Source organism: Colius striatus, chromosome 4 (genome assembly GCF_028858725.1).
Source record: "Colius striatus isolate bColStr4 chromosome 4, bColStr4.1.hap1, whole genome shotgun sequence".
NCBI classification, from domain to species: domain Eukaryota; kingdom Metazoa; phylum Chordata; class Aves; order Coliiformes; family Coliidae; genus Colius; species Colius striatus.
This window is the reverse complement of record NC_084762.1, coordinates 67876293-67901104: the sequence shown is the minus strand read 5'-3', so window position 1 is coordinate 67901104 and position 24812 is coordinate 67876293. Positions and strand designations below refer to the sequence as shown.

At 41.8% G+C, this 24812-nt stretch overlaps 2 protein-coding genes across 3 annotated transcripts; both read right to left on the bottom strand.

Annotated features, from left to right (window-relative positions):
• Positions 1-2257: 2257 nt before the first annotated feature.
• LOC104559506 (fatty acid-binding protein 5) lies at positions 2258-7427 on the bottom strand. Its single transcript, XM_061995095.1, has 4 exons — positions 7288-7427; positions 4367-4539; positions 3286-3390; positions 2258-3155 (listed from the first exon to the last, which is right to left on the bottom strand). Exons 1-4 carry the CDS (start codon positions 7361-7363, stop codon positions 3105-3107), a joined length of 405 nt encoding a protein of 134 aa, XP_061851079.1. The 5' UTR covers positions 7364-7427; the 3' UTR covers positions 2258-3104.
• A 9021-nt stretch (positions 7428-16448) lies between these two features.
• Positions 16449-22273, bottom strand: MRPL53 (mitochondrial ribosomal protein L53). Of its 2 annotated transcripts, XR_009818630.1 has the most exons (4): positions 22171-22273; positions 20552-20664; positions 18457-18789; positions 16449-16794 (listed from the first exon to the last, which is right to left on the bottom strand). XR_009818630.1 is itself a non-coding variant. In XM_061995159.1 (3 exons), exons 1-3 carry the CDS (start codon positions 22257-22259, stop codon positions 18662-18664), a joined length of 330 nt encoding a protein of 109 aa, XP_061851143.1. In that variant the 5' UTR covers positions 22260-22273; the 3' UTR covers positions 17850-18661. The 2 variants fall into 2 exon arrangements, 1 of the variants encoding a protein (XP_061851143.1); XM_061995159.1 differs by lacking the exon at positions 16449-16794 and having other exon boundaries at positions 17850-18789.
• Positions 22274-24812: the final 2539 nt, after the last annotated feature.

Genomic DNA, 24812 nt, shown 5'->3' with positions numbered 1-24812 from the left:
GATTTGTTTTCTTTTTCAGTTGTTTGAGTCTCACAGTTAATATTGCCCAAGTAGCCATTGGCAGAGCAAAGCTATCTTCCTACACTTGACCTCCCCACTTGAAGAAATAATCACTGCTTCTTTTTTAGGACAGCTGGCAACTAACAGTGGAACCATAATCTCAGAAAACTGAGAGATTTCCCATCACTGGCTTTGTTTTTTTTTAAAAAACTTAGATCTGAAGTGCATGTGTGAGGTAGGGAGGGGAGAGGAAGAGGAAAGACCTGTATTAATTGCAGAGACTGCAGGCAATGTAGGATAACAATTTTTAAATAAATCATGTTACCAAACCATAACAGGAAAATCTTTGATAGTCTGAGCATTGTACAAAGCCAGTAAGCTCTCCCAAAGCACAGTGCCCTTCACAGAGCTCCTGGAAAGCTCAGGCAGATTTCCCTATTGTGGTAGAATATCAGATCTAAATTGCTAAACCCCAGACAAACACACACCACCCACTTTCTATGGAAACAGTAGAACTAGACTAATTTGAGAAGATAGTGAGATGCACAGATATAAATTTGGACACTGCTAACAACTTTAAACAAATGTGTGTCGGGGTGGATGTGGCAACTGCCTCTCTTTGAACAAGTTTTACTTGCAGCTTCAGTTTGCTGAACATGTTACATCTCAAAAATATATTCAAGAACATGCACTACAAAGTCACAACAAAAGTTGTTTCTATTGCATAATTCTGTAGTATTATAAAGCAGTCCTTGCTGGACAATGCATAATTTCTTCTTTTTCAGTTGTTTTTGGAAGTATTATTTTCTGCCACATTAAGTGATATACTGAATTACGAAGTTATTCAAATCTCAAGACAAATGGTTATTTTACACTGATGAGAACATTCTGTATACACCCTTCATGAAGTGCAAAACTTTTGGCTTGTATAATGACAAACAGAAGGAATTCGGAAGTGAATTATATTTTCAATTCTTCAGCATTATAAATCTTGGCTTGCAGAACTATGAAACACAGTATTAAGTATATTGCCTAATCTGATACAAACAGGTCATATATTAGGTAATTGCAGGTCACAGTACACTCACATTGAAGTTACCAGCAACGTACACTGAAGCTAACTTCCAAATAAAGCAAATAAATATGTGAGCCTAAGCAGTTCTGGAGAATTAGCTCTAAAGAATTCCAGTTTCCTGTTCATCTGTGTGGTCAATTTTTGGTTTAAGATAACTCTTTACATGTGTCAAGAGGGCTTATAATGTTTTTCTTCCATTTAATGTCAAACAAAGCGTCACTTCCATGTGTAGTCTTTCCATCATCAAGGCACTTTTATGATCTACCTCTTTCACCAGGCTGCTTATTTGCATGACATTTGTGGAAGAATACTTATGTTTGGGACCTCCAGCCACTACTTCACGTGTAACTGAAATCAAGAGAGCACACATACACAAACACAGGCTTTGTAAGCCTTGTTTCCAAAGGAAATTCCTCTAAAAAGATACTTCTTCTGCCTTTTGTTTTACAAGAAGTGATCTCATCGTAATCCAAACGGATGTCCTATAAAAGACATTGGAAGCTTTTTCCATTCAAATGAAAGACAAATAATTAACACTACCCTGTATCAGAAGAGTAAACAAGCAGTAGAGAGTGACAGAGCAGTGACCCCAAGGAAGGCCAATGTCCCACTTTAAGCAGTAATGTTTCTTTTGGAAGGAAGGCGGGATTTTCCTATCATTGCCATGAACTGCTGCACCCATTCTCCTGCTACTATTTAGTGTGTTTCTGCTATAAGTTCTATAAATTCTCCAGTTAGAAACTCTTTCAGATGACATAGGGAAAGGGGAGGATTCATAAATAGGGAATTATTAAAAGAATAAATGGTCAAAAATTATGAGAAAAGTAATTTTCCATGGTTGGTGGGATAAACATAAAAGAATAGACTTCTGCTATTGGAGTAAGCTCAGTAGTGAGATACATGGACCAAGCAGGTAAAATATCAGTATCAGAAGTAGCAACGTATTCTACGACTGATACTGCAAACTGGAAGTGTGCAATTGCACGATCTCATGGGCTTCTTAATCTCACAGAATCTCCCATCATCTGTTGTCAAACAGTTTCACTTTTAGGACATTTGTCTGGTGTGACAGAAATTCATTGAAACTTTTTTCATTTTGCTTGGTTGGACAACTTCTTGAAGAACAGTATCATCATAGGCTCTGTTTCCCAACCAGTGTAAATGTAGTACTCAAGACGCTGATAGGTTCTGATTGTTTATTATGGCACTTTAAAGCATATAAACTCCATTTGCTAGGTGTTTCAAAGCATATAAACTCCATTTGCTAGGTGTTTCAAGCCAGTTTAAAAAAAAACAATAATAAATAAAATGAGGGTTTAAGTTTTAGGCAGTATTTCAGTAGATTTTGGTTAAGAGATTACAGAGTGTTACTAGATAGGAAATAAGAATTTTGCTAGGAAAACAAAGTCTTCTCAAAATAAGGCTTCCTTTCAGTAAAAAATGTATGGGTTTTCTTAAGCTTATGATGCTCATTGTGGGTTTAAAACATGAAAAAAAACCAATCTAATCCCTGAAAATACATTCCTCTACTTAAACATCAGCAAAGCTTATCTTTTATTTATATACCCAAAGTAAATTCTATTTACTTTGTAATATGCAAGTTAGAAATAACTCTACAGCCTGAACTCTGAAGGTTTTTTCTATTTCAGATCTTACTACTTCAGCCATTAAGGTTTCTGGTCAAAATTCCGCTTGCTGTTGTCTATTGACATATATTGCATTACCTTGAACTGAAGGCAGCGTATGCAAGAGCCTAAAACCAAACTGAATTTTTATAAAACCTCACTTTAAAATTCCACTGTAGTAACAACATTTCCATATCATATATTTGTCAGTTTTATTCAATAGTCTCATAAGTTCGGAATAGTTACATAACAGTTACACCACATCTTTTAAAAAGGATTGCACTCAGCTACTCAGTCCATTGAAATACTAAAAAACAGGGAAAAGGAAAATATGGAGTGTAAAGGAGCTCTGTCCACTGAACTGAGTTGTTTGTAGCAAGTTTCTACTGAACATGAAGATATCCTCATGCTTTCTGGTAGACTCTAGTGCATTTGACACCATTCATGTCACATTCCTAAAAGATAAAAGAGATAGATTTACTAATTTGCCTCAGTACAGACCACAAGTAAAAAGACCTTTTTAGGGTTACTTTTCAGGCTACCAGCCAGCAGCACTCTAGCATTAGAAAGCAGAACTGGACTTACCACCACCAACTGTCCGTCCACTAGCTTCCGTGTTATTATGGTCTTCTTGCCATCCCATTCCTGCTCCTGAATCAATGATCCATCATCTTTTAAGCTGATAAGGGTCTGAAAGAAGAACCCAAACATCAGTATTTTACCCACAGCATTTGATGGAGACTGAGGCTTTCCAACACTGCGTTCTAAAGGAAAAATTCGCACCCTCGCTCACTCAGTAGTAACTTTACCATTGACATCTACAAAGTCAGTATATCATCTTCTATGATTTATTGTTCCGCTTCTTACAGTAGCTCACTGCTTGCTCACGCACTGCTGCAACACATTCCTGCATCAGACAGACCTTTGACAGCAGGCAAAATTTCAATTAACAAGAACAGAGAATGTCCTCTGTTCATCTCTTTGTACATGGGCTTTGAGCTTTTGTGTAACCTTTAGCAGCAATTCCAGTATTTTTACACGATCAGACGTGTGGCTGGAGGGGTCAGGAAATGATACAGAGTACTCAAGAGGAAACTAGGGAGACATATTTGAGATCTTCTTTGTTTAACCTCTTTTGGATTAATATTTTCCCTATCCAATGAAGGGAAAAGCTCTTTGCTTTCTAAAACTGGGGATTAGGGACTGTGATTCATATGTATGACTTCTGTGTCTGTTACTCTGCTGTACATAGAAGCAGGCTCTCTTGTTAGGCAGATAGGAAACTGAGCTGAAAGGTTAGCTCTAGGGCTGAATTGTCTCTGATTAAACACCAATGGATTTTTTTTTTCCACAAGCTTCATGAAGTGGCATTTGGCTTTAAAGGGGATTTAGAGGTCTGTTAGTTTTACTAACACAATGCTTCTGCTACAAATTGAAAACCACAAAAATATCATTTGTTTCAGCATTTTCTCTCTTTGGAAGTTGCTTAATCCATGAAAAAAAGAAAAGGAAAAGAAGAATTTAGTTCAGTGAGACTTACAGAGACAGCTGTTCCTCAAATAAAGCATTGTTGGTGTGTATGTCAAAACTGATTTTTAGATAGCATCTCTGCCCATGAAACACCCAGAGAATTGTGTTTTTTCAGTAGAAAGCCTATTATACTGACCTGAGTTTTCCTGCCATCTAATGTATTTTCCTCAAATTTCTCACCAATTTTGAAACTGAACTGTGAAGTTTTGAAGGTGCTTTCTGTTTTCACGGTGATTGTGTCTCCATCTTTAATAATGTAAACATCTGGTTTGGCCATGCTTCCCATTTTTCTCATGGCCATACCCACACCTGTAAGAGGAGAGACACAGAGTCAGTTAAGCCCTAAGGCTTAGGACCACACAGGAATTAAACTACCTAATTGTCATTTAATTGGGCACTTAAATACACTCGAGAATAAAAGCTCGAGAGACACAAAGAAAGAGGATGTTTTAAATTATTCACTGATGAGGAAGGAAAAAAAGCTTATTCACAGGGGTAGGCTTTTGCTTCCTCAGAGAGTTCAAGTTAAATCTATTTTGCCCTCTAGAGGACTCTCAGATGTCCCACAACTCAGCACTGGATTTTTACAAACAGAAATAAACTGTAAAAAAGAAATCCCAGACACAAAAGCTTGAAATAAGACAAGATTATTTATTGCCTTCAAGTTCTGAACATAGCAAAAATTCTAAAGACGATTTTTAATCGACAGATTAATCCACCTGCATACTTATTTCAACTTGCTCAATAAATACTCTTCCATTGCTTTGTATACAATTGCAAACGTGCTATTTTTAATATCCAAAGTATGGACTTGCTAACTTGAAAACAAGTGTCATGCCAAATAGTGCTTGCACACACACACACACACACATTGATCGCGAAATGAGCTTTGAGAATGACTGAAAATTCACCATCTGCTAATAGTAGCCCTAAAAACTCTTCAGCAAAGGATTCACCCTGCCTCAGCACCTGCAAGCACTATTTGAGTGATTTGTTTGTATCTTTTTGATCAGAAGGATGAAGATAGGAATAAGAGGATAGTCAGGGAAAAAAAGGTAAATCCATCAAACTGGAAAGGGCAGATGTGAATCAAGAATTGATAAGCAACCAAATGGATCAGAAAGTGCCACCAAGTCAGTGAATGACTGGGCTCTGCAGCTGATGTCGCTAGAAAATGTCTCTTTAGAGCACAGCACTCCCCTGGCGTGTACAGGATATTTCGGCTATGGCTGAATCTACAAAGTAAAGATTACCATTTCCTTGGGAGATATACTTCCCAGATACTGCTTCTCCAGACTCAACTGAGATTCCAGGAATGACTCTTAAGCTTGAAGCTGCAGAGCAAAAACTGGCCCTCTTCAGTCCATCTTTTCTGACCAGAATTGTAAATTATTGTCACAGCAACCCTCCAGCCACCCCTTTACTGTCATACAGCCAAAGTAAGCAGTGAGTTATCTGATCAGCTATGCCTTGGGATCCAACTAAACAGAGGAGACACATACATTTTCCATGTGGCAAGGAGTGAAAATCAAACTTCTTTATCCTTGAATTTTCTTTTTACAGACTGAACAGAATCTCATTTACGGTGCATCAACAGAATCAGTCAGAGCATTCCCTAAGTAGTCAGCAAGGTTGATATCCATTAAAGGACTGGTTCCTAAATTGTGACTTGGAGTAAATTTAGTTGCCTAAATTGTAATTGGAAAAAAAAGGAAAAGCGACTGTTTTTTAAGACTGTGATTTAAAACCAACCAACTAAACACCACTTAGTTGCTGCCTACACACAGGAGGTGCTCTGCAGTTGCACTACTTAATTTCTACTTTGAAATTGCAGCTTGGCACATGCCTAGCCCAGGCTGTTATTCCTGAGCACTGTGGCATCCTAATCCATGGCTGAACTGAGCTGAGCTTAAAATTCTTGCATTTCCTCCAAAGTCTCCCACAGTGCTTAATCCAGGAAGGCTTTCTCACATCATAGCTATCACATATTGATGGGCCTCTCACAAAACCGCAATTACAGCCACCACCTCCTGCAGAGTACAAATGCAGTGACGCCTTTTGTGTTTTACATGAAGAGCAAGCGCAAGGGCTAAATTCCTTCCTCGCCTCCTTCCAAAGACATTCAAAGCCACATCTTCCACCTCGTCAGAAGTTATCCTAGCAAATAAATTTCAGAAAATAAAAAGCTCCTGGGCTACAGGCACACCGCAAGGTGTGCATCTCCCATTGGCCAGGATGCCCACAGGGAAGCAGCAAATCTAAGCTTGCCAAGAATGCTCCCTGCTGTTAGGTCTCTTCTTCATTTGGTAACTTGGTGTTACAAAACGTGGGGTGACCTGGAAGCAGGGATTACAAACCAGGACTATCTTCCTGAGACAAGTGTGCTACCCATAGGAGAATACAAACAGCCTCTGGCAGTGCTGCCAGACGTGATCCAGTTTGGCTTTCTGGTGAGGAGACACCCAAGGTGACTGCACGGAAAGGCAGCTCAGGCTCAAATCTGCATGTGGCCAGCCCGAGCGGGAGGAACCCGGCCCGGCCGCCGCAGCAGCACCGGCCTGCAGCCTCCCGGCTATGTCTGCCCCCTCCTCGGTCAGGGCCCTTACCCGGAGAGGGAGGAGCGAACCGACCTAATGACAGCCGGGCTGCTGGCACCGGCGGATAATCCGGGGTGCCGCCGGCGGGAGGGGGCGGCCGAGCAGGGGGGAAGGCGCAGCGCGGGGCGGCGGGGATGTGCTTGTTGGCACTGGCACCTGCCTCCCGGCCATTACGGTGCAAAAAGGGTTGCCGACATCTTTAGGATGCAAAGTCGGCAGCTATCCCAGGAGGAAGGTCTGCTCCGGGTCGGCGCTCCCTCCCCGGCGCCGGGAGGACACGGAGCTCCCGGTGCCGCATCTCGGAGCAGCGTGGCATCACCCCCCGCACCCTTCGCCCGCGCCCGCCGCGGACCTTGGACAGGGCCTCGCCGGCAGCAGCAGCCACGGCAGCGGCGGCGCGGCCGCGGCTGACATCCCTCCCTCTCTCCTCCCCGTAAGCAGAGAGCCGCCGGCACCTTACCCAGCTCCTTCATATACTCCTCGAAGCCCTCGCTGGAGATGAGGCACCATTTGCCCAAATACGCATCGATGGCCATGGCGAACGGCGCTGGGGCTGGCAGTGTCCCTGGCAAAGCGCGGAGGCAGGAGGACAAGCTGCGCCGGGGCCGCGGCCGCCTTTATAGCGGGGCTGGCGACATGTGCTGCCGTGGAGAGCCAATGGGGCGCCCGCCGCGCCCTGGCCCCTTCCCCGCCGAGCCCCCGCCCGCAGAGTCCCGCCCGCGGCGGCAGTGGCAAGAGCGGGCACGCTGCACGGATCCCCGGCCTCCTCCCGCCACGAACACCAGCACCGTGTCTACACACTACCCGTACGCCGGGCCTGCGGCTCCCAGGGACGGCAACGCTGCGCCCAGAAGCGGTGAGAGGCTGCCGGAGCCGTTCCACCGGTGAACGTGGCAGCCTTAACGCATCTTACCACCACGCGGTGCCCACAGCCGCCAAAGAGTCCTCTGGGCTGTGCTCTGACACCCATGGGGTCTGAAGCTAGTCTCCAGGATTTGGGCTACTGTAGAGTTTTTTAATCCTGAACCCTAAGCTACACTGTTTCTTACATATCACGAATTTTATGGATAATTCAAGTAGAAACAAGGATAGGACACGGTCCCAAAGCAGCTTATCGGGTTTGATTGCAGGCTTTCCCAGCTTCCCCACAAATCCCACTGGTATATCACACAGAATCATAGAATGGTAGGGGTTGGAAGGGACATCTAGAGACCCTCTAATCCTTCCCCGCTGCTAAAGCAGGTTCCCCTAGATCAGGTTGCACAGGAACTCGTCCATGCAGGCTGTAAAAACCTTCAGAGAAGGAGAATCCACAACCTCTCTGGGCAGCCTGTGCCAGTGCTCATATTACTGAACTCCAGCAATCCACAGCGTGCTGTGCCCTGGGAGCAGACCTGTTACAGACAGTGATCAGGTAGCAAACAAGACAAACCAAAGTGCAGAACTAATGCAGGCACTTGCAGTAAACAGGAAAAAATCAAAGCCTGAATGCAAACTTGTGCATTAGCACTAGAATAAATGCTGATTTTGTACCTCAGCCTTTGTTCATATTGAACTGTGATCCCCTAATTACTAGTAAGGGAAAGCATGGCAGCTGCCACTACTGTACACTGACACAGAACTCCTATCATAAAATCTACTCCCTTACCAGGCCTCATGAGGTTTAGGCCAATCTTTTGTCAAATTCTCTCTGATGAGTAGAGACATTTACTGTCATTCTCTGTGAGAAAGCTACCATTTCTAAGCCACAACAGAAATCTTGATTCCAATGTATCCCCCAAGATTTGGTTCTCACATCAGGGTTGTGCAAGACTTTGTCTCTTTTGGCTTTGTGTCAGACTGGATGAAATCCATAGCTACTTTCTCCTGACCAGAAAAAATAACAATCTGATGATACACCTAGTGCCTGGAGGGGTTTTGATGGAGTAGCCATGGCTACATTTCTCTTCTAGTGCTTTTGTGGAAGAGTTTGAGACGGAGTTCTCAAAACCAGAGAAGACAGCAAGGTCTCTGTGTTGGTTCCAGCATTTCACAGAATGAGAAAGTGCCATGAATCCAAATGTTTTGGTGCAAGGCAGACACTTTCCTTTACACATTGCGGTGGTGCAACTTAGTAGAGCTAAGCTGAATCAGTCTGAAGGTTCAATACTTTCTAGAAAAGGCTAGATTTTCATACACTAACAGGTTCATTTCTCAACTGAGAATTTTTTAAAAAAATACTCTGTTTAATTCTCCTTCCGTTCTGAGCCACCTTTAATTACCTTCCACTTCTCTATTTGTTTGCTTTTAATATGCAAACAACACTATAGCGTCTGCTCATAAGGCAGCAAGCCACGTTGCTTTTTTTTGGTCATTAAGTAGGTACATTGAAACATAAGACTTTCAACTTGCTTTCACTTTTATCTTTCTTCTTGCCTTTTTTGTCTTGCACAACATATTTCAGAGTAAATTTTAAATTAGGCTGATGTTTACTACTTAATGTTGTCTGTCCTGCACTTCTTTTCTGGTTGCTTACAGAAAGTAAAATTAAAAGCAATTAGAGGAGGGCTCAAACAGAAACATTTTTTAGGAATTAGGAAATCTTCATTCTTGTGAAATGGGGACAATTTCTAGAAATAGAAATCTTGGTTTTACTCCATGTATGCTAGCAAAGAATTTTGGTCCATATTTCTGCAGTGCTGCCTGCAGATGGCTTATGATATGCAAATAGTATTCAGGTGTAAGTGCTGATAATGCAGCAGAAGATGATGTAAAATCCACTATTTCCATCTAGTGGTGAGACAGTATTTCTGGATCTGAAGTATCTGGAGATCCAGCTACCTACCTGTGCAGAACATTGCTACATTTTTTAATCTTCCCACAAGTCATTTGGTTTGATTTATTCTCCTCACAAATTTTTCAAGTCTAGGCATGTAAGTTCGTATTAAGAGGTAAGGAGTATCTTATCTCACTTTCCTGAAATGCAGACAGTTAGCATACAGTGAAAACTCCCCCTCAATTTGTACAGAAATCTGTTTTGCAAATTAATCAGGCAGTATGGATTGCTGGCTGTGATACCATCACTGCCAGTTATCAAAACTTACTTGAAACAGGTCAGTGCTGAAATTTGTGGTATCTCACATAGCAAATAAAGTAACTAGAGATGTATCCTTCTGGTACAAGAGGACTGGGCTACAAAATTATTTATATTTTACTGTGAAATAGAGCATACATATTGGTCAAATATGGCTCCTACTTGGGAAGCCAAAATAAAATGGTTAGATATTCAGAGTTATCTGATTTGGGCCAAAGGGATCCGTCTCTGTAAATTTCAGTTCCTGCCTGGCTTGAGGCTGATGTCACAGTCAAATATGTTTTGTGTGTGTAGCGTCATCTTCTCTCTAGATGATGAGAAGTAGCAAATACACAATTTAATATGGAAAGCATTGAATTCCTATACTACATGTCACTGTTTCAGCACAGACAGCTGAAACTTTACTCTCAAGCTTTACTCATTTAGACTACAAACTGTCCAAGAGAAGGAGAATCAAATTTACAATGAGAAGTGTAAATTCTTCTGTGGAAATTAGCTGCACGGAAAGCACGTAGCCCCAGTTGTGAGCAACCACCCTCTTGGCAGCTTGGGCCTGCCAGAGTTAATGTTTTCCCAAGGTAGCCAAGCCCTCATGTCTTGTAGGAGGGAAGGATATTACAGGCCTTCATTACCACGGGCGAAGCAAAGGCCAAGGCAAAAGACCGCACTTTGTTCTACTCCTCTGGGCAAGCGTGTGTTGTGCAGTGATGCTTCATCAGACGTGAGAGTTGGGAAGCAGTGTTGAGGTTTCTCTTCACGTAGCCATAGTGTTGCCCATTGCATGCAAGGTAAGCCATATTTTGTCTTTTGGAGTCATAATACTGGCTTCTTGGGCAGGGCAGAGCACCACCTCCTCATCTGCAACATATCGCTGATTGGGTTGCATAAGACGTGTAACTTTCTCCTTAGACCTTTACTCATTAAGCTGCCCATATGTTTCATTTGGAGGGAACTCAATCTGATAGTGCGATACTTTGCTTTACTGTGTAAAAAAGAGGATCTCGCTTTCCTTCTAGTATAGAGACATGTCATATGTATCTAGTACCTTCTCTAAGTGGTAGGCCTCTTCTAGACAAGATTATCTCTTAAGACAGCCTGAAAAAATGGCCAGGAAAACTGGGCACCACAGCCCAAATTTTACTCTTTGGCCTCTCCCTAGCTGTGAAAAAAATTAAAGCAGTCCGTGAATAATAGTTACTCACCCCCAAGGCATGGATGAAAAAAAAATGCACAGGTAGCACAGCTTTGTTTCTGTTTCCTTGTTGTACAAGTGTGGTTTTCCCTTCCCAGCCATGTCATCATTGGGCAGACATGATGAAACACAGGCTATGGTTGCACAGTCAGCCTAGGTAAGCTTCACTCCAGCTCAGGAGCCATTTTCTTGGGCAATACTAGACCAGGGATTATGGAGCAACAGAGGAACCTGCACATTTTCATTTGTATGTCAACATGCTCAAGATCTAGCACATCAGCCTTTTGTTACCTCTGAGCTAAAAGCGCTCAGCAGAGCTTGTGTTTCATCAATGAGCTTTGTGCCACACTGCACTGGAGCCCTGGCCCTCTTGGATCCCACTGAGCATTGCTGTAATGCAATTAATACACCGGCAACCTCAGCATAGGGCCTGACATGCGCTGTCAGCAGCATGTTCAAAGCAAGTTTAAAAGGAAATGCTTACAATGAGAGCAAAGTCTACTGCAGCAATGGTGCAAGAGCTCACTGGTCATGTTCTGCCTCAATGACAGGAGAGAAAGCTCCAGAGCCTGTGGTGACCAGAAAGAGCTTCATTTCTCCTCATTCCAGGCAAAAAGGACCAGATGTCAGTTCTAGCCCTGCTCACAGTGACTGCAGATATATGGACTTTAAGCTTTGAAAAAATTCTCTTTATTTAGCAGTACTATTTCACCTGAATAACAAACATTCACAAAAAACATCAGAATTTAAGAATCAGCATAGTCATTACAATGTAAATAAATCTTTAAAAAAAAACCCAGCAGGATGACTACAAATTGTTAACAACTGTAGTTTTAGCACTGAATAGGCCTTTGATCCACATAAAACAAAAGCATATTAGCAGGGGATACCTGCTTACAGAGTGAGACGGTCAGAAAGATAATCCTGTGGCGTGGCTTTTTAGAAACCTCAGATGTACAATGATCCCAAGGTTCTATAAGTAAAGCCAACTAAAATCCCCACCTCCGTCCCTTCTGTGTGGTCTGGAATAATAAGGACTTCAAGGTAAGGACAAGGAGTGGCAAAATAATTTGGAATAAATAATGATAAAGAAATATTTATACTAATGATGACTAATTATCTTATGAAATTTAGAATCACAAATCACAGATGTGGCAACAGGATTTTGGAAGGGATATAAAAGCTTTAACTCTTTTCTTTTTACTGACTGCATATTATAAGCAGAGTTTCATTATTATGGACATTAATCGATCACTGTGAAGGTAACTTCAGGAAAAAAAGTTTATAGTTGTAACAATTGCACTACCTTTTATTCTCAGGATCACAGAATGGTAGGGGTTGGAAAGGACTTCTAGAGATCACCTAGTCCAACCCAGACAAATGTCACAAAGGAGAGTGTCACAGCTATAGAAGTCTGGAGTGCAAAGCCTGACACATCCTCCACAGAGGAAAGGCCTTTTCAGTGTCATGTGGACACCAACACCTTTCTCAGGTTAGGGATATGTATAGCCTGTCTACCAGATCAGGGCTCTCAAAGGACTCCATCCTGGGGTGACAAGGGCCTAGGTGTGAAACAGATCCCCAGGGCACTGTTGATGAAGGCTATAAGTACCAGTCTCCTCTCACCTGAAGGCAGCAGGCAGAGATAGGCTCTTCCAGGGTGTCACACTGGAAGCATTAGCTTCCAGTTCGGACAGCTTCCAGTTCTAATTCACCTTTCAGAACAGATTTCCTCTTTTACAGACTGTAAAAGAACTTAAGGGAAAAAAATAGGAAAAAAGAGCACAACAAACATTTGGAAGCTAAAGCTAATCCCATTCCCATTGCCAACACACCAAGTTTGCCAAGCTTCTTGGCTCCATGACTCGCATTCAAAACATCTTCTAAGAAAATTCTTGCCTCTGGCATCTCTGGCAGGACTAGCAGGTATTCTCCAGTTTGCTCTTCCAGACTTGAAAAGCCTCATGGTATTTATGTTTACGTCCTTGATTCCTTCTCAAGATATGATCTTGCATTTCTAACATGTAGGCCAGAGAGAATCTATAAGGAAGTAAGACATTACATTGCAGTTCCCCGACTTTTTCCTATGCTTCTGCCACATGATAGTTTCTGGTACTGATTCTGGCACTTTTATGTGCAGCTTGACTCAAAACTGATCCAGCTATGTAAAGGAAAGGAAGAATTAATCATCACATTCTTAAATTTGCCATTTTCAGTGAATACTTCAAAACTAATTTGAGAAGTGCATTTTAGAGATGAATTCTAGAAAGGTCCACCTAGAAAAGGAGACCTTAAAAATCCCATGAAAATAATACCATGCAGGTGATGTGAACCACTCAGATTCCACAGTAATGAAAGTGCAGTTTGGTGAATCTGTGCAAGAACTGTGCTTAAGATGATAGACTTGATGGCTTTGCATGCTATTGTTACAGTCTTTGACTCCTTGCTGAAAGAGGGTGGAGGGGCCAAAAGAAACTGAGGAGTAGTGCCTGAGTAAGGGAGGAATCTGCTGTTTTGCCTCCTGCCTGTCCTCTGGACTTCCTGCAGAGATTACCTGTCTGACTTGTAAAAACCTGTCCACAGAAGACTCCTCTTTCCCAGGCTTTGCTCCTATTGACCAAGAATTCCCTTCACAAACAGGTCTGCTGGTCCACTTTTCTAGCTATTTTATCTTTTTTTAAAATGTTTTCATATGTAAGCAAGTCAAATTCATCCCTTGAAGCACAATGCAGAAATCTCCTTTTATACGCTATTAACTTCTGCTGGCAACACTGTCTGTACAAGACTGATTTAAGCCAAGCAGAGTCCCTATGCTTGCCTTAACTCTGCCTTCAAGCACCACTTGAAGAGACTGATCAAAACAGGTTGGCAACTCCTTTGCCCTCACAACTCTAACATCAGTCTCTGGACAGAGCCTTGGTTTTGTAATACCTTGAGATGGCCAGCTCAATGAAAGAAGATTTTCTTTTAAGCTCAAGACGATCAGAAGCAAAGTAGCACCTCTAACTGCTTGTGTTGCTCTGTCCCAACATTTCTCAGCAAACAGAGCAAGGCTATGCCAGCAGAAAACAAGCAGTGGTCTATGAGGAGTAAAGCACCAGCACCTCAGCTGCTTGAAGCTACTGTGAGCTCTTGGCAGACAGTAAAAAGACTGAAAAGAGTGACTCAGGCACTCCAGGGGGAAAAGCTGAGACCGAATGAGATCAAACAGTACCAGGAAAGAAAAAGGCTGCCAGACCACGAGAAGGGAGGGCAGGGAAGGGCAGTTGAGAGAGGTGCTGCTGGCAGGTGACACCACTGCTGTCAGCCTGAAGGTGACTCCAAACCCCCAGAGCAGAAGCAGGGCCTGGCATCCAGAGAAACTGGTCACACGTGTGGTTGAGGAGGTGGGCAGTAAGCCAGCAGTTCCTGAGCTGCCAAGGGTGTGTACACCTGCACTGGGGAGCATGCATGCAGAAGACACGTTTGGGAGTAAAAGTTTGGAGAACTGTTAAATACAGTCAGATGATATTTAAATATTTGGGGGGAGGGCCTTCCTTAGACCATGCAAAATTCCTTGGTCATTCACAAGTCATATATAGTAGAGGTAAAGAACTAGAAAAAGCCAGTCAGAACTCATGCACTCTTTCACATCCAACAAGGCAAATTGTTGTGGGCAATTTTTCTGAAATACCTTTTGCACATTGAAAAACAGAAAAAAAAAATCCCTATTAGATTGCAACATTTTCAAAATAATTGATTTAAAGCATCTTCCACTCCTCAAGTGGGGTTTGCACAGCAATACTGTATTGCACCCAGTTTCTCCTACAATGCATAGCACGGAATTGCCCAAATTGAGACAAAATAATACAATTTGCAGTGGCATGGAAGAATTCCATCTGATAGCATGTTCCTACTTGTTTCTACCTTGCATGAAATGCATCAGGACATTGCAATTTCCTACTTACTTGTTCCAGCTACTAGTTAAAACTTGCAGTGGAAATATTCACTAATGCTGCTGCTCTGGGTTGAAATCTTTGGTAAAAACATCATTATCTTTTTTCTAAAAACAATGCTGCAGAGATTTAAAATGGGAGTACCCTGACCAGCCAGTGTTACCAGAATGGCATATTCCTCTGTTTCAGGACTATTTTCCCTACACGTTGACAATAACTTGTAAATAAGTACTTGTATGATAAACAGGTCTAAGGTGATTCTAATCATGTCTTTACCTAGAGTTCTAGACATTTTAATGTCATCACCTGCTATCAGAGACACTACACTGATGTTGTGTTCGTATTTAGTTAATCCAAGTGTTTTTATGGCTTGTTCCCTTTCCTTTTACATTTAACATGTGCTCACATTTTTGGTGGGGTATAGTAATCAAGATTAGTGGACTAGAGAATAACAATGTGGCAAATCAATGCTCAGCCAGAGTTGCTTTGTTCTGCATGACTGATCTTAATACCCTCTACATTCACAGCCCTAGGCTCTGCGTGTCTGCAAGACATCAGAGCCAAAGGTCGCTGGGCTTTTTTTCAGTCAGTCAGACAGCAGCAGCAAAATTACCTAAATGCTTAGATAATAAATTCATTAAAGATTATTTTTATCATACTTGAAAAACTCATACCTTTATCTTCATGTTACAGGGAGAGCAATTTTCTAAGTATTAGCATAATAATCACCAGAATACCTCCGTGTCCGTATTGCTTGTTTGTATTGCTTAACAGAATGATTACGTTTGGAAAAGATCTTTAAGACCTTTAAGCTCAACCATTAACCTCACTAAACCACATCCCAATACTTTCAATACCTTGTAGTCTCAAGAGTGCATTTTTAGCCTTTTCTGCCCTATATGTTGTCCTTTAGACTTTGCATCCTAAAATCCTATTCATTACTTTTTTTTCATACACAAAACATAACAGCTTTACCACTGCAAATTGCAGCTACTAGCACACAGCAAAATCAGCACCAGCTGTCATCACGCACCCACTGAACTGTCAGTTGTCACAATGGCTATGGCACACACCTCTGGCCTGACCTCAGTGACAAAGGCTGCACATCTTTGAGTAAAAATGAAAGTACCTAGTAAGAGCATGTCTTTACAGAGCAGGATGCCTACCCCATGCCAGTAAGGAAAAAAAAAAAACAAACCAATCACCTTTCTTCAGCAGTGCAGAGTATTTATTTTGGCTACAGAAAGTCTAATATTTAATACTATTTAACCCCAGGTTTACTTTTTAAGTACTTAGAGATGGCTAGTTATCTAAGGTGGATGCAAGTGCTTCATATTTAAACACAAGTTTTACACATTGATATAATTGTACAAACTCAAAAAAAATTAACACCCCCCCCCCCCCCACCCATAAACTACAGTAAGAGGGCTTTGGAGCATATGAGTACATAATTCATGGAGCAATGAATAATACTGCCGTGTCTTCCCACTGGAATAATTTTCACTTCCCCATAAGGCTTCTTCAGATAAAGTCAGGCCATACGATGCTCTTCTAAATTGGGGGGGAAAATAAAAAAGAAACCCAAATTGTCCTTTGGACACCCTTATTTCTATGTGGTCCATTTTCTAGGATGCTCTTCCACATGGACAGGATTCAAAATCCTCTCAATTTTCTGCTGATCTTGTAACTCCTCTACCAGAAGGGAGTGGAGGTCAGTAACAGGCTCAGGAGCTCAGCTCTCTGAAACCCCTCAGAAGAGTTGGTGGCCTAATAAAAAAAGACCAATGAGAGACTGCAAAGAAGGTACTCATCCCACACTAAGGCATTCCCATCTACTCTTCCCATGTCTAAATTTCACTGACCCATTTGCCCCAGTCATCTCATTCTCTTCTATTTGGTGCAAACACACGGAAGAGGCCACCATAAAATACCATTAAACATGTTTAGCACAGCTCAACTCTTCCTACATACCATCTTGACCTCAGCATGCTGGCAAAGAAGTTGGTAAGAACTTTGTCAGCGCTATTTAAAACAGTGTTGCTTTCAGAAAGGACAGTGTCCATTTGCAAATCTCTGGAAACGTATGTACAACAACTTTACAGAAGTTGGGCATCTGATTAACAACAGGTAGAACCAATGTCTCTCAACAGCACTGCAATTGCAATTCTCAGACCTGGAACTTTATTTACGTTTTCATTACTAATAGAATAAAACTGATGCAGATGAAATAACATGTGCAGTGGAAACTTCCACTTGCACAGCCTGAGGAGAGATGAATCCTCCCAAACCCACAGAGCTCTGCAACACAGATGAGACACCTAAGCACTGACTTTGATAAATAACAGGGTGGGACTGTTCTGGTTTGAGCTAGGATAGAGTTAATTCCCGTGAGGAATCAGGAAAGGGTACAGCCTGAAAAGGTGACCCAGGCTGGCCAGCAGGTATTCGATACCATCCTAACGTCATGCCCATTATATAGGTGGGGAGCAGGCTGGAAGGAGCCTTTCTTCCAGGGTCATGGTTTTTTGGTTGCTGGTTTGGAGCTGTTGCTTAGGTCAGGTCCCAGGTGGTGAGCGACTACATCACTCACCAGTTTTCTTTGTAATATACACCTTTTTTTTCGTTATAGCTGTTTCTTTTTCAACTTTCTCCTAGTAAGTTGTTCTTATTTCAACTTACGTGGGCTCTTTTCCTTTCTTCCCGATCCCCTCCAAGTTTCACCAGGAAGGGAAGGAGTCATGGTTTTTTTTTTTTCCTCCCCTTTTGTCCCAACGGGGCAAAACCACGACACGGACACAGGGCTATAAACACCAAATAAAGCCTTTTCATCTTTATAAAATATTTAATGAAATCTCCCAAAAGTGAGTGACAAAAATATTACAAAACTGAACTTCAAAGAATCTCTTTTCTCCATTTAACTAACTTACCTTTCCCCTTGAGCTAAACTGGGCTTTTATGCAAGATTAGCTCTCCTCTGTGTTCCCTGTCCCACTACCTTGTACTTTAATTGCTGAGCTAAATTTACATTTACCAATTCTCAAACTTGCTTGAAAGACAGAGGAAGAAAATGGCAGGGACGTATCAACAGATGTATGATAAACATGGTATTACAAAATTCACTATGTATTCATAGTTTGCTGTCCCTCAGCTAAGTCAATGATTAACACCTTCAAAGTTTTCTTCAGATTTTTGTATTTAATAGCCTTCAAAAATAATAATCACTCTCATAATGTTTTGCACCCCGCTGTGGAAGAATTTTGTAGGAAATAAATGTCAAAGAGATCTGTCTTTGCTCTAATATTAATTTAATAGCTAATGTGCATTGCTCACATTTATATGCAAACATATGTGCTATCAGTCCCACACAAAGGCAACAGAGGCAGCTGCTTAGAGAGACGCATTAATGCATCTTAAGCCACTCTGACTCACTGGTGTTAGAAGATTTGTTTATCCACTATGGTTTCCTCTACACGAAGACAAGGAACATTTAGATGGTTTGTTCTGCTGCCTGTTAAACCGATCAGTGTTTTGGTCATCTTCTCTCTTTCAGGTTTTGTTGCCTAGAAGAAAAGCCCTCCGTGCAGCCGGCTGTTTTTAACGCAAGTAAATGCAAGCACAGTTGTTTTTCTGTTCCTCAGGCACTCTTCTTCTTACTTTTCTGTTCTTCCTTAAGCTCTTTGGCATTACATCTGGAGCCCAATGCCGTTAACATTTCTATTGTCGTCAAGTTTGCTCCCTTCATTATCAATCGCTCTCCATCAGCTGGAAAGGGAAAACATTTGAGGAATTCACAAAGTCCAAGTCACAGTTACTTCAAGGTGCAGTTCCCTTTTGTATATATAAACCTGAATACCTTGTTCATCTTGTCTAAATAGAAAGTACTCCACTTACCAAGGAATCCGATTGCACACCACACCAAACAAATGTATTAAACTGTACAAAATAGACACAAAACTTTAATTTCTGTATTGCATTATTGAAAAACCTGAAACATTTGTCTAGAAATACCTATAGTAAGAACTATACTATATAGTATAGTTCTATAGTAAGAACTATACTATATAGTATACTATATACTATATATACTACATTTGATGAGAATGGCTCATACTATGCCCTCAGTCATCTAGCAGAAGGCACAGAAGGCACTGGAAGGCCTAATTTCCACACATAGCTCAGCATTTTAGCAGCATGTTGTCTATGGTCTGTTTAACTTATCTCTTTAGCCAAAGCAATCTGCTGGTTTTAATGTAAGAAAAACCCCACCAAATGAAACCTCAGAGAGCATTGGGATTTCTAAAATACTAAAATTATTTTAAACCAGGGAGGAGGCAGTAAAAGTTAAGTATTGTATCTAAGTGAACTATTTTTGGAAGATTCAAAAAATACAAAAGCCATTCATATTCAATCTCATATAATGCTATACCATGTATGGCATCCAGGTTCCAGCCCCATGTTTGCCAACTACTGAGACTGCAAACTCCTCACTTGGAAAATAATCAGCTCTTAGAAAATCAGGACTTTGGAGATGTAGCTCTTGGCATTACTGAAATAAATTGGTTTCAGTTTATGCTGTGAAAAACATAAACTTTACTGCTTAAGTCTTAAAACATTAGAGAGACAAGGATGGGAAAGACAGAGACATGGGAGAGGGAGAAACAAGCAATCTCTACTACACTGAAATAACTAGACTTTCCTAAGCAAAACAAAGTATATTCAACATTCTTGATATTTATACTGAATCACAACATATATGCAAGTTTAAATAAAAGGGGGTAGCAAGAATGAATAACAATGAAAACTTGAATAGGCTATGTTACATATTGGTCCATTATAGCACAGCAAGAAAGAAGATGCAGCCAGAGAAAAGGACAAAAGCAGATTAGAGCCATCTGTTCACAGCCTAGAATCTGAGCGGCTTCCAGAACTGATGAAACTTCCACAATAAATTCCCTGCCTGCTCACCATACTCTCATAGGAAACCAAGAAATTAGTTGTACATCAGTTGACCTCATTCTACAAGTCCATCTGCACATGTATGGTCTTACCCATATGAGCAGTTACTTCAAACTGCAGAGTAAGTTACTCAGTTGCGCAAGCAATTAAAGGTTGCTTTTCTGTTCTCAAGACTGAGATGCCTTCACCACAGATAACAGAGAAACATATTCTTACATGGAAACAGAGACACATTTCCTTCCCTGGAACTGTACCTGACTGACACACAAGTATGTCACTACAAAAGGAGACTCAACCCCAAATTTAAGTCAGTTCTTTCATCCAAGATCCACCAGATCTAACTGTAGTACAAAGACATATACACACATAAATCTAGGCATCAGGCTGTTAGTGACTTCCTTTTTTTCCCTTCCAGCTGCATATCTAGCTGTGGACCACAACCAAAAAAAGTAACCACAGTAAAAATAAAAACAAAACAAAACAAAAATCAGAGAAGACAATAACATCATAACAACACAAAATCAGGTGGTCTCGTTTTTTTGGTCAAGATTAAAAATGAGGTCCTTACCAAACATAACATCTACAAGTGGTTCAGACCCATCATGTCGCACATCAGCAGTCACTTCACAGTTTCTATTAGTGGTCTGGATTCTTTTATGGCTTATGTATCTAAGAAATTCTCTAAAAAAAAAAGAAAATATATTATATATGTAGACAGAAAATACAGTAGGTACATTTCTAAAATTCCTTTGATTATTTTGATATTGCTGGCCAACAAAAGTATCAATAAAATAAGATTTGTATTTAATAATATCAATCGGGTACTTCTTATGAGACGATCACTCTTTAAAAATCCAGACAGACAGTCCATATATGTTAATATGCAAAAAGCACACCAAAGAAATTTGCAAAAATTCAGTGTATGTACTTTCTGCATTTCTCTCAGCTGGGTTAGTAACAACAATAATAATAATTAAAAAAATAATCAGCAAAGTATTTTTCATTTTTCTTTATACACCAGTTTATTGTTAATGTTTTCTTGTTAAGGTTTGTGTATTTATTTCTTTAATGTCATTGGTCTCGTGTAGATTTCTGAAATGCATAAAAGCTACTTGACATTCTGGCAGTTAAAAGGAAAAGTTGTGTTTTTAAGTTAATTTCAATAATAGATGTATCTGTAAAGATATTGCAAAATGACATTTTACAAAAGTTGGGTGAAGAACTTGAATCACTTGAGAAGCATAAATACTTAGCTTTCTCCAACCACTAATTATCAAGATAGAGTACCAGCTGTTGCCCTCTCTTTTTCCCTTTATCAGCATTTGGACTGGTGATTACAGACCCTCACCTGCAGGCTCAGCAACTGAGAAGGTAGTCTGGTAAAGCTAAATGTACATCCCTACAAGCAAGGCTCTAAACTTTGGCAGACAGATCCTCCAATGATAAGCATAGCATGAGTGTTGTGTGCATCCTGGTAAAACTTAGCCCCAAGCAGAACCCTTACGACAATCACAGTGCCTTCTCATTCTGAAATATTAAGGTTCTGCCTAGACTAAGCTACAAATCTTTAACAAATTAAAGTACAGTGGATGCAGAAGTTGAGGAAAAACTGGTTCTCTTCCAGGGAGAGAACAACAGCTGCTACCACTGCTCTCGTGATTTGTCCACCAGGTGTCTTTTGCTGGCTACAGAGACAGCAAGTCACAGGGCACTACACCGACAGCAGTTTTAATGGCTTCGTTTTGCATCTGGCAGTGCTGCGACCTAGGCGGCTGGGGCGGCCGCTCTCCCTGCCTCTCGGAACCCTCCGCGCGGCCGGCGGCGATAGGGAGCAGGCCTGTGCCTGGGGTCGGCGGCAGGGCCCAGGCACCGGCCACGCTGCGGGCGCATACAGGCACCGGCCACGCTGCGGGCGCATACAGCCCCCGGCCACGCTGCGGGCGCATACAGCCCCCGTTTCTGCCCCTCCAAACAAATAAAATGAACAGCTAAAACGTCCGGCCCTTGCGTCTGCCGTGAGATGCACAGAACCCACGCCGCGGGCCCGGGAAGGGCACGGGGTGGTTCACAGAAAAAAGGGAGCCGGGCCACAGCCTCCCCGCCGGGCACAGGCCCGAAGGCCAGAGCACGCCCGCGCCGCCGCGGGGCCGGGTGCCGGGGCTGGCGCTCCCCTCGCCGCCCTCTCACCTCGTGGCCTCCACATTGGACTCGAAGGGGCAGAAGCGGACCATGATACTCTTCACCGGCCTCAGCACCACTTGAATCTTGGACGCCATCTTCCTTCTGCCCCCCCACTACAACTCCCAGCAGTCCCGTCGCAGGGGCGGGACGCGAGGATGGTGTGCCGCGCGCCCCGCAGGCGTCTGGGAAGTGTAGTCCTGGCAGCCTGGAGCCTGCGGGCCCGTCGCTACTGGGGGAGATTTGCCGGCTGCCCGGGAGGCCACGGGCACGGCAGCGCGGGGCCTGTCTCTGCCTGGGGTGAGGTGGCGGCTGCCAGCCCGCCCGACGCCGCTTGTTAATAACCAGAAGTGCTTGAGGCCGGGCTTGCTCATGGCTGAGGGAGGAAAGAAAAAGGACCGACCTGTCCCTGCTCCTCACCTGCCTCGGCGACACAGTAGACGCACTTAGGAAAAACGAAGGCATACTTTTAACGTACAGCTGACATAAAAGACCTCCTCTAGGATCTGAGGCAGAAGTAGCAGGCCCTCGTCCAGTTAAGACTTGCATGCTGCAGGCAGAGGTGGAGTAACACTTATGGGAAGTTATAGCGTGTAGTATCCATCAACCTAAGGAGTAAGGGTGGTTTTGTTTTCCTTATATTAAATCAGCCCCTATGATGTGACAGCTTTGATTGTCTTCGAGTAGTAGTGTATTTAATAAAGTTGAATCGATGAGGATAAATAAGGAGCAGTCAATATAGCTAAGGACAAATTGAAGGCAATATTTTGCAATATATCAAGCAGAAGAGAGACTTGTAAGAGGTGATGCCACTGGAAGGGAATACAGTTTGGTTGGTTTGGGTTTTCTCTAACAGGTTTGGCACAGCAGCTGCACATCTGCTCCTCAAAGAAAGGTTTTGGATGTCGGTGTGGTTGGTGCCAGCTGGGTATTTCCCACTAGATGGCAGAAACCTCTCTGATAAATTGCTGCAAGGACCTCAGGCTTCATCTCACCAGCAGCCAGATCTGGTGGGGGGGCGGGAGGTGTGTGGTTAGGAATGGTATGGAATAAACCGAGTGGCTGGGGCATTGAAACCACAGTGTTGTGAATATCTGCGGAACGTTTATTAGAGACCCATGCTTCCCAGCTGCAGAAACAGCATTGTAGGGGCTAAGCGATCTTGTCTTTGTTTATTGGAAGTTCTTTTTTTTAAAAAAATCACATAGTCATTGGGAAAAAATCATCCTGTTCACTGAGATTTAGCATGGGGAATTAAGTAGCAAAAATAAACACTGCATAGTCAATATAGTTTTAATGTTTAATGTTTCAATTATCTCTTATATAGGTATATGTCACAGTCCTATGGGGAAAAAAAATCATTTTCTATGAGATATCTTTTGAAAGACCCCAGGTAACCAATTCGTGGTTGATTTAAATTGGATTTTTTCCTCTTTCTTAGGATCAGATTTAGGACCAGGTGAACAGAGTATTTTACATTTAGAAGGCAAAAGTAACTTACAAAATTTCAACATGTCTTTCTTCACTATAACACAAAGAGCTTCATATATTGCATTTAAAATCTGTAGCAAAATTTCCATTAGCTTTTTTGACAGCACTGAAGAAACAACACCAGCAAAGGATTGGGGAAGAAAGAATGATCACCCACATTTCAAGAGGCTCTCCACACTGTTGGTATAATGTTACTTATTGACTTTAAATATGCATGGTAAAACCATTGCTCTTACTGCATTTGATAGCAATTTCTTGAATAATATTTAGTTTACACTGCACAATTAAATGAACATAAAATTTTGTTCACTCTTTTCCACACTCAGATTGGTTAACTTTTTAACATTTGTTGTCAGCAGTGAAAGTTGAATCTTTCCTCTTACACCATCTGTTTGGAATACTCAAAAACTATGTCTGCTTTTTCAAACTAATTTTTAATTCTTTGAAGTCTGAGAGAGTCTGAGAGAATGAACAGGTGTCTGGTAACTGAAAGGCTCTGTGTTCTTTTCCTCCCCTCAAAGAGTAGGTTGTATCAGTAAAATGAAACCAAGGCTTCCTACTCGTAGCAATCGTTGGGTGCTACCCTACTTGTTGACAACCAAGTGGTTCTCAAAACTTACTCTAGATGCAACAGTTGTAGCTGATGATAATCCTGGTGAGAGTGATAACTTTTACAGTTACTAGATTAGATAGACCTAAAGGAAAGTGACACAGCTATTAAAAAAAAATCAACCAAGTATGTCTTCATTTGCCTATAAACTCGGGTGGTGATTAATCCCAGTATGTTGGACTACCCTCAATTTCTACCAGAGTAACTTCCAACTGATCTATGAAGCACAATTTTTAAATGTCATTTCAAGAAAGCTGGTGATCAATCCATGAAATACCTTGAATCAGTCTCTCCAGATGCAGCAAGTAATCTGGGAACTCTCAAATGTCTGCATTTGAGACTGTTCTCTGGGGACTCACTTAGGAAACGGACTGATTCATGATTCTCATACCTTGTGATAATCATACACATTTCTAAAGCATAGTAACATAAAGAGACATAAAAGTTATGGTATTGGAATAGAAACAATTTTAGTATTCCTTTCACCAAGCTGATATTTTTTATTATAAACACCGCCTCATCCCAAGGCCACATTTTCATGTCATTAGTT

Excerpts from the sequence above, each read along its gene's own strand:
- LOC104559506 (XM_061995095.1), bottom strand. The coding sequence starts at position 7,363 with ATGGCCATCGATGCGTATTTGGGCAAATGGTGCCTCATCTCCAGCGAG. Across the intron at positions 3,391-4,366 it reads TAGATGGCAGGAAAACTCAG|ACCCTTATCAGCTTAAAAGA; the intron begins GTCAGTATAATA and ends TTCTTCTTTCAG. Across the intron at positions 3,156-3,285 it reads TGGACGGACAGTTGGTGGTG|GAATGTGACATGAATGGTGT; the intron begins GTAAGTCCAGTT and ends TTTATCTTTTAG.
- MRPL53 (XM_061995159.1), bottom strand. The coding sequence starts at position 22,259 with ATGGCGTCCAAGATTCAAGTGGTGCTGAGGCCGGTGAAGAGTATCATG. Across the intron at positions 20,665-22,170 it reads TCCAATGTGGAGGCCACGAG|AGAATTTCTTAGATACATAA; the intron begins GTGAGAGGGCGG and ends TTTTTTTTTTAG. Across the intron at positions 18,790-20,551 it reads ACTTGTAGATGTTATGTTTG|CTGATGGAGAGCGATTGATA; the intron begins GTAAGGACCTCA and ends TTCCCTTTCCAG.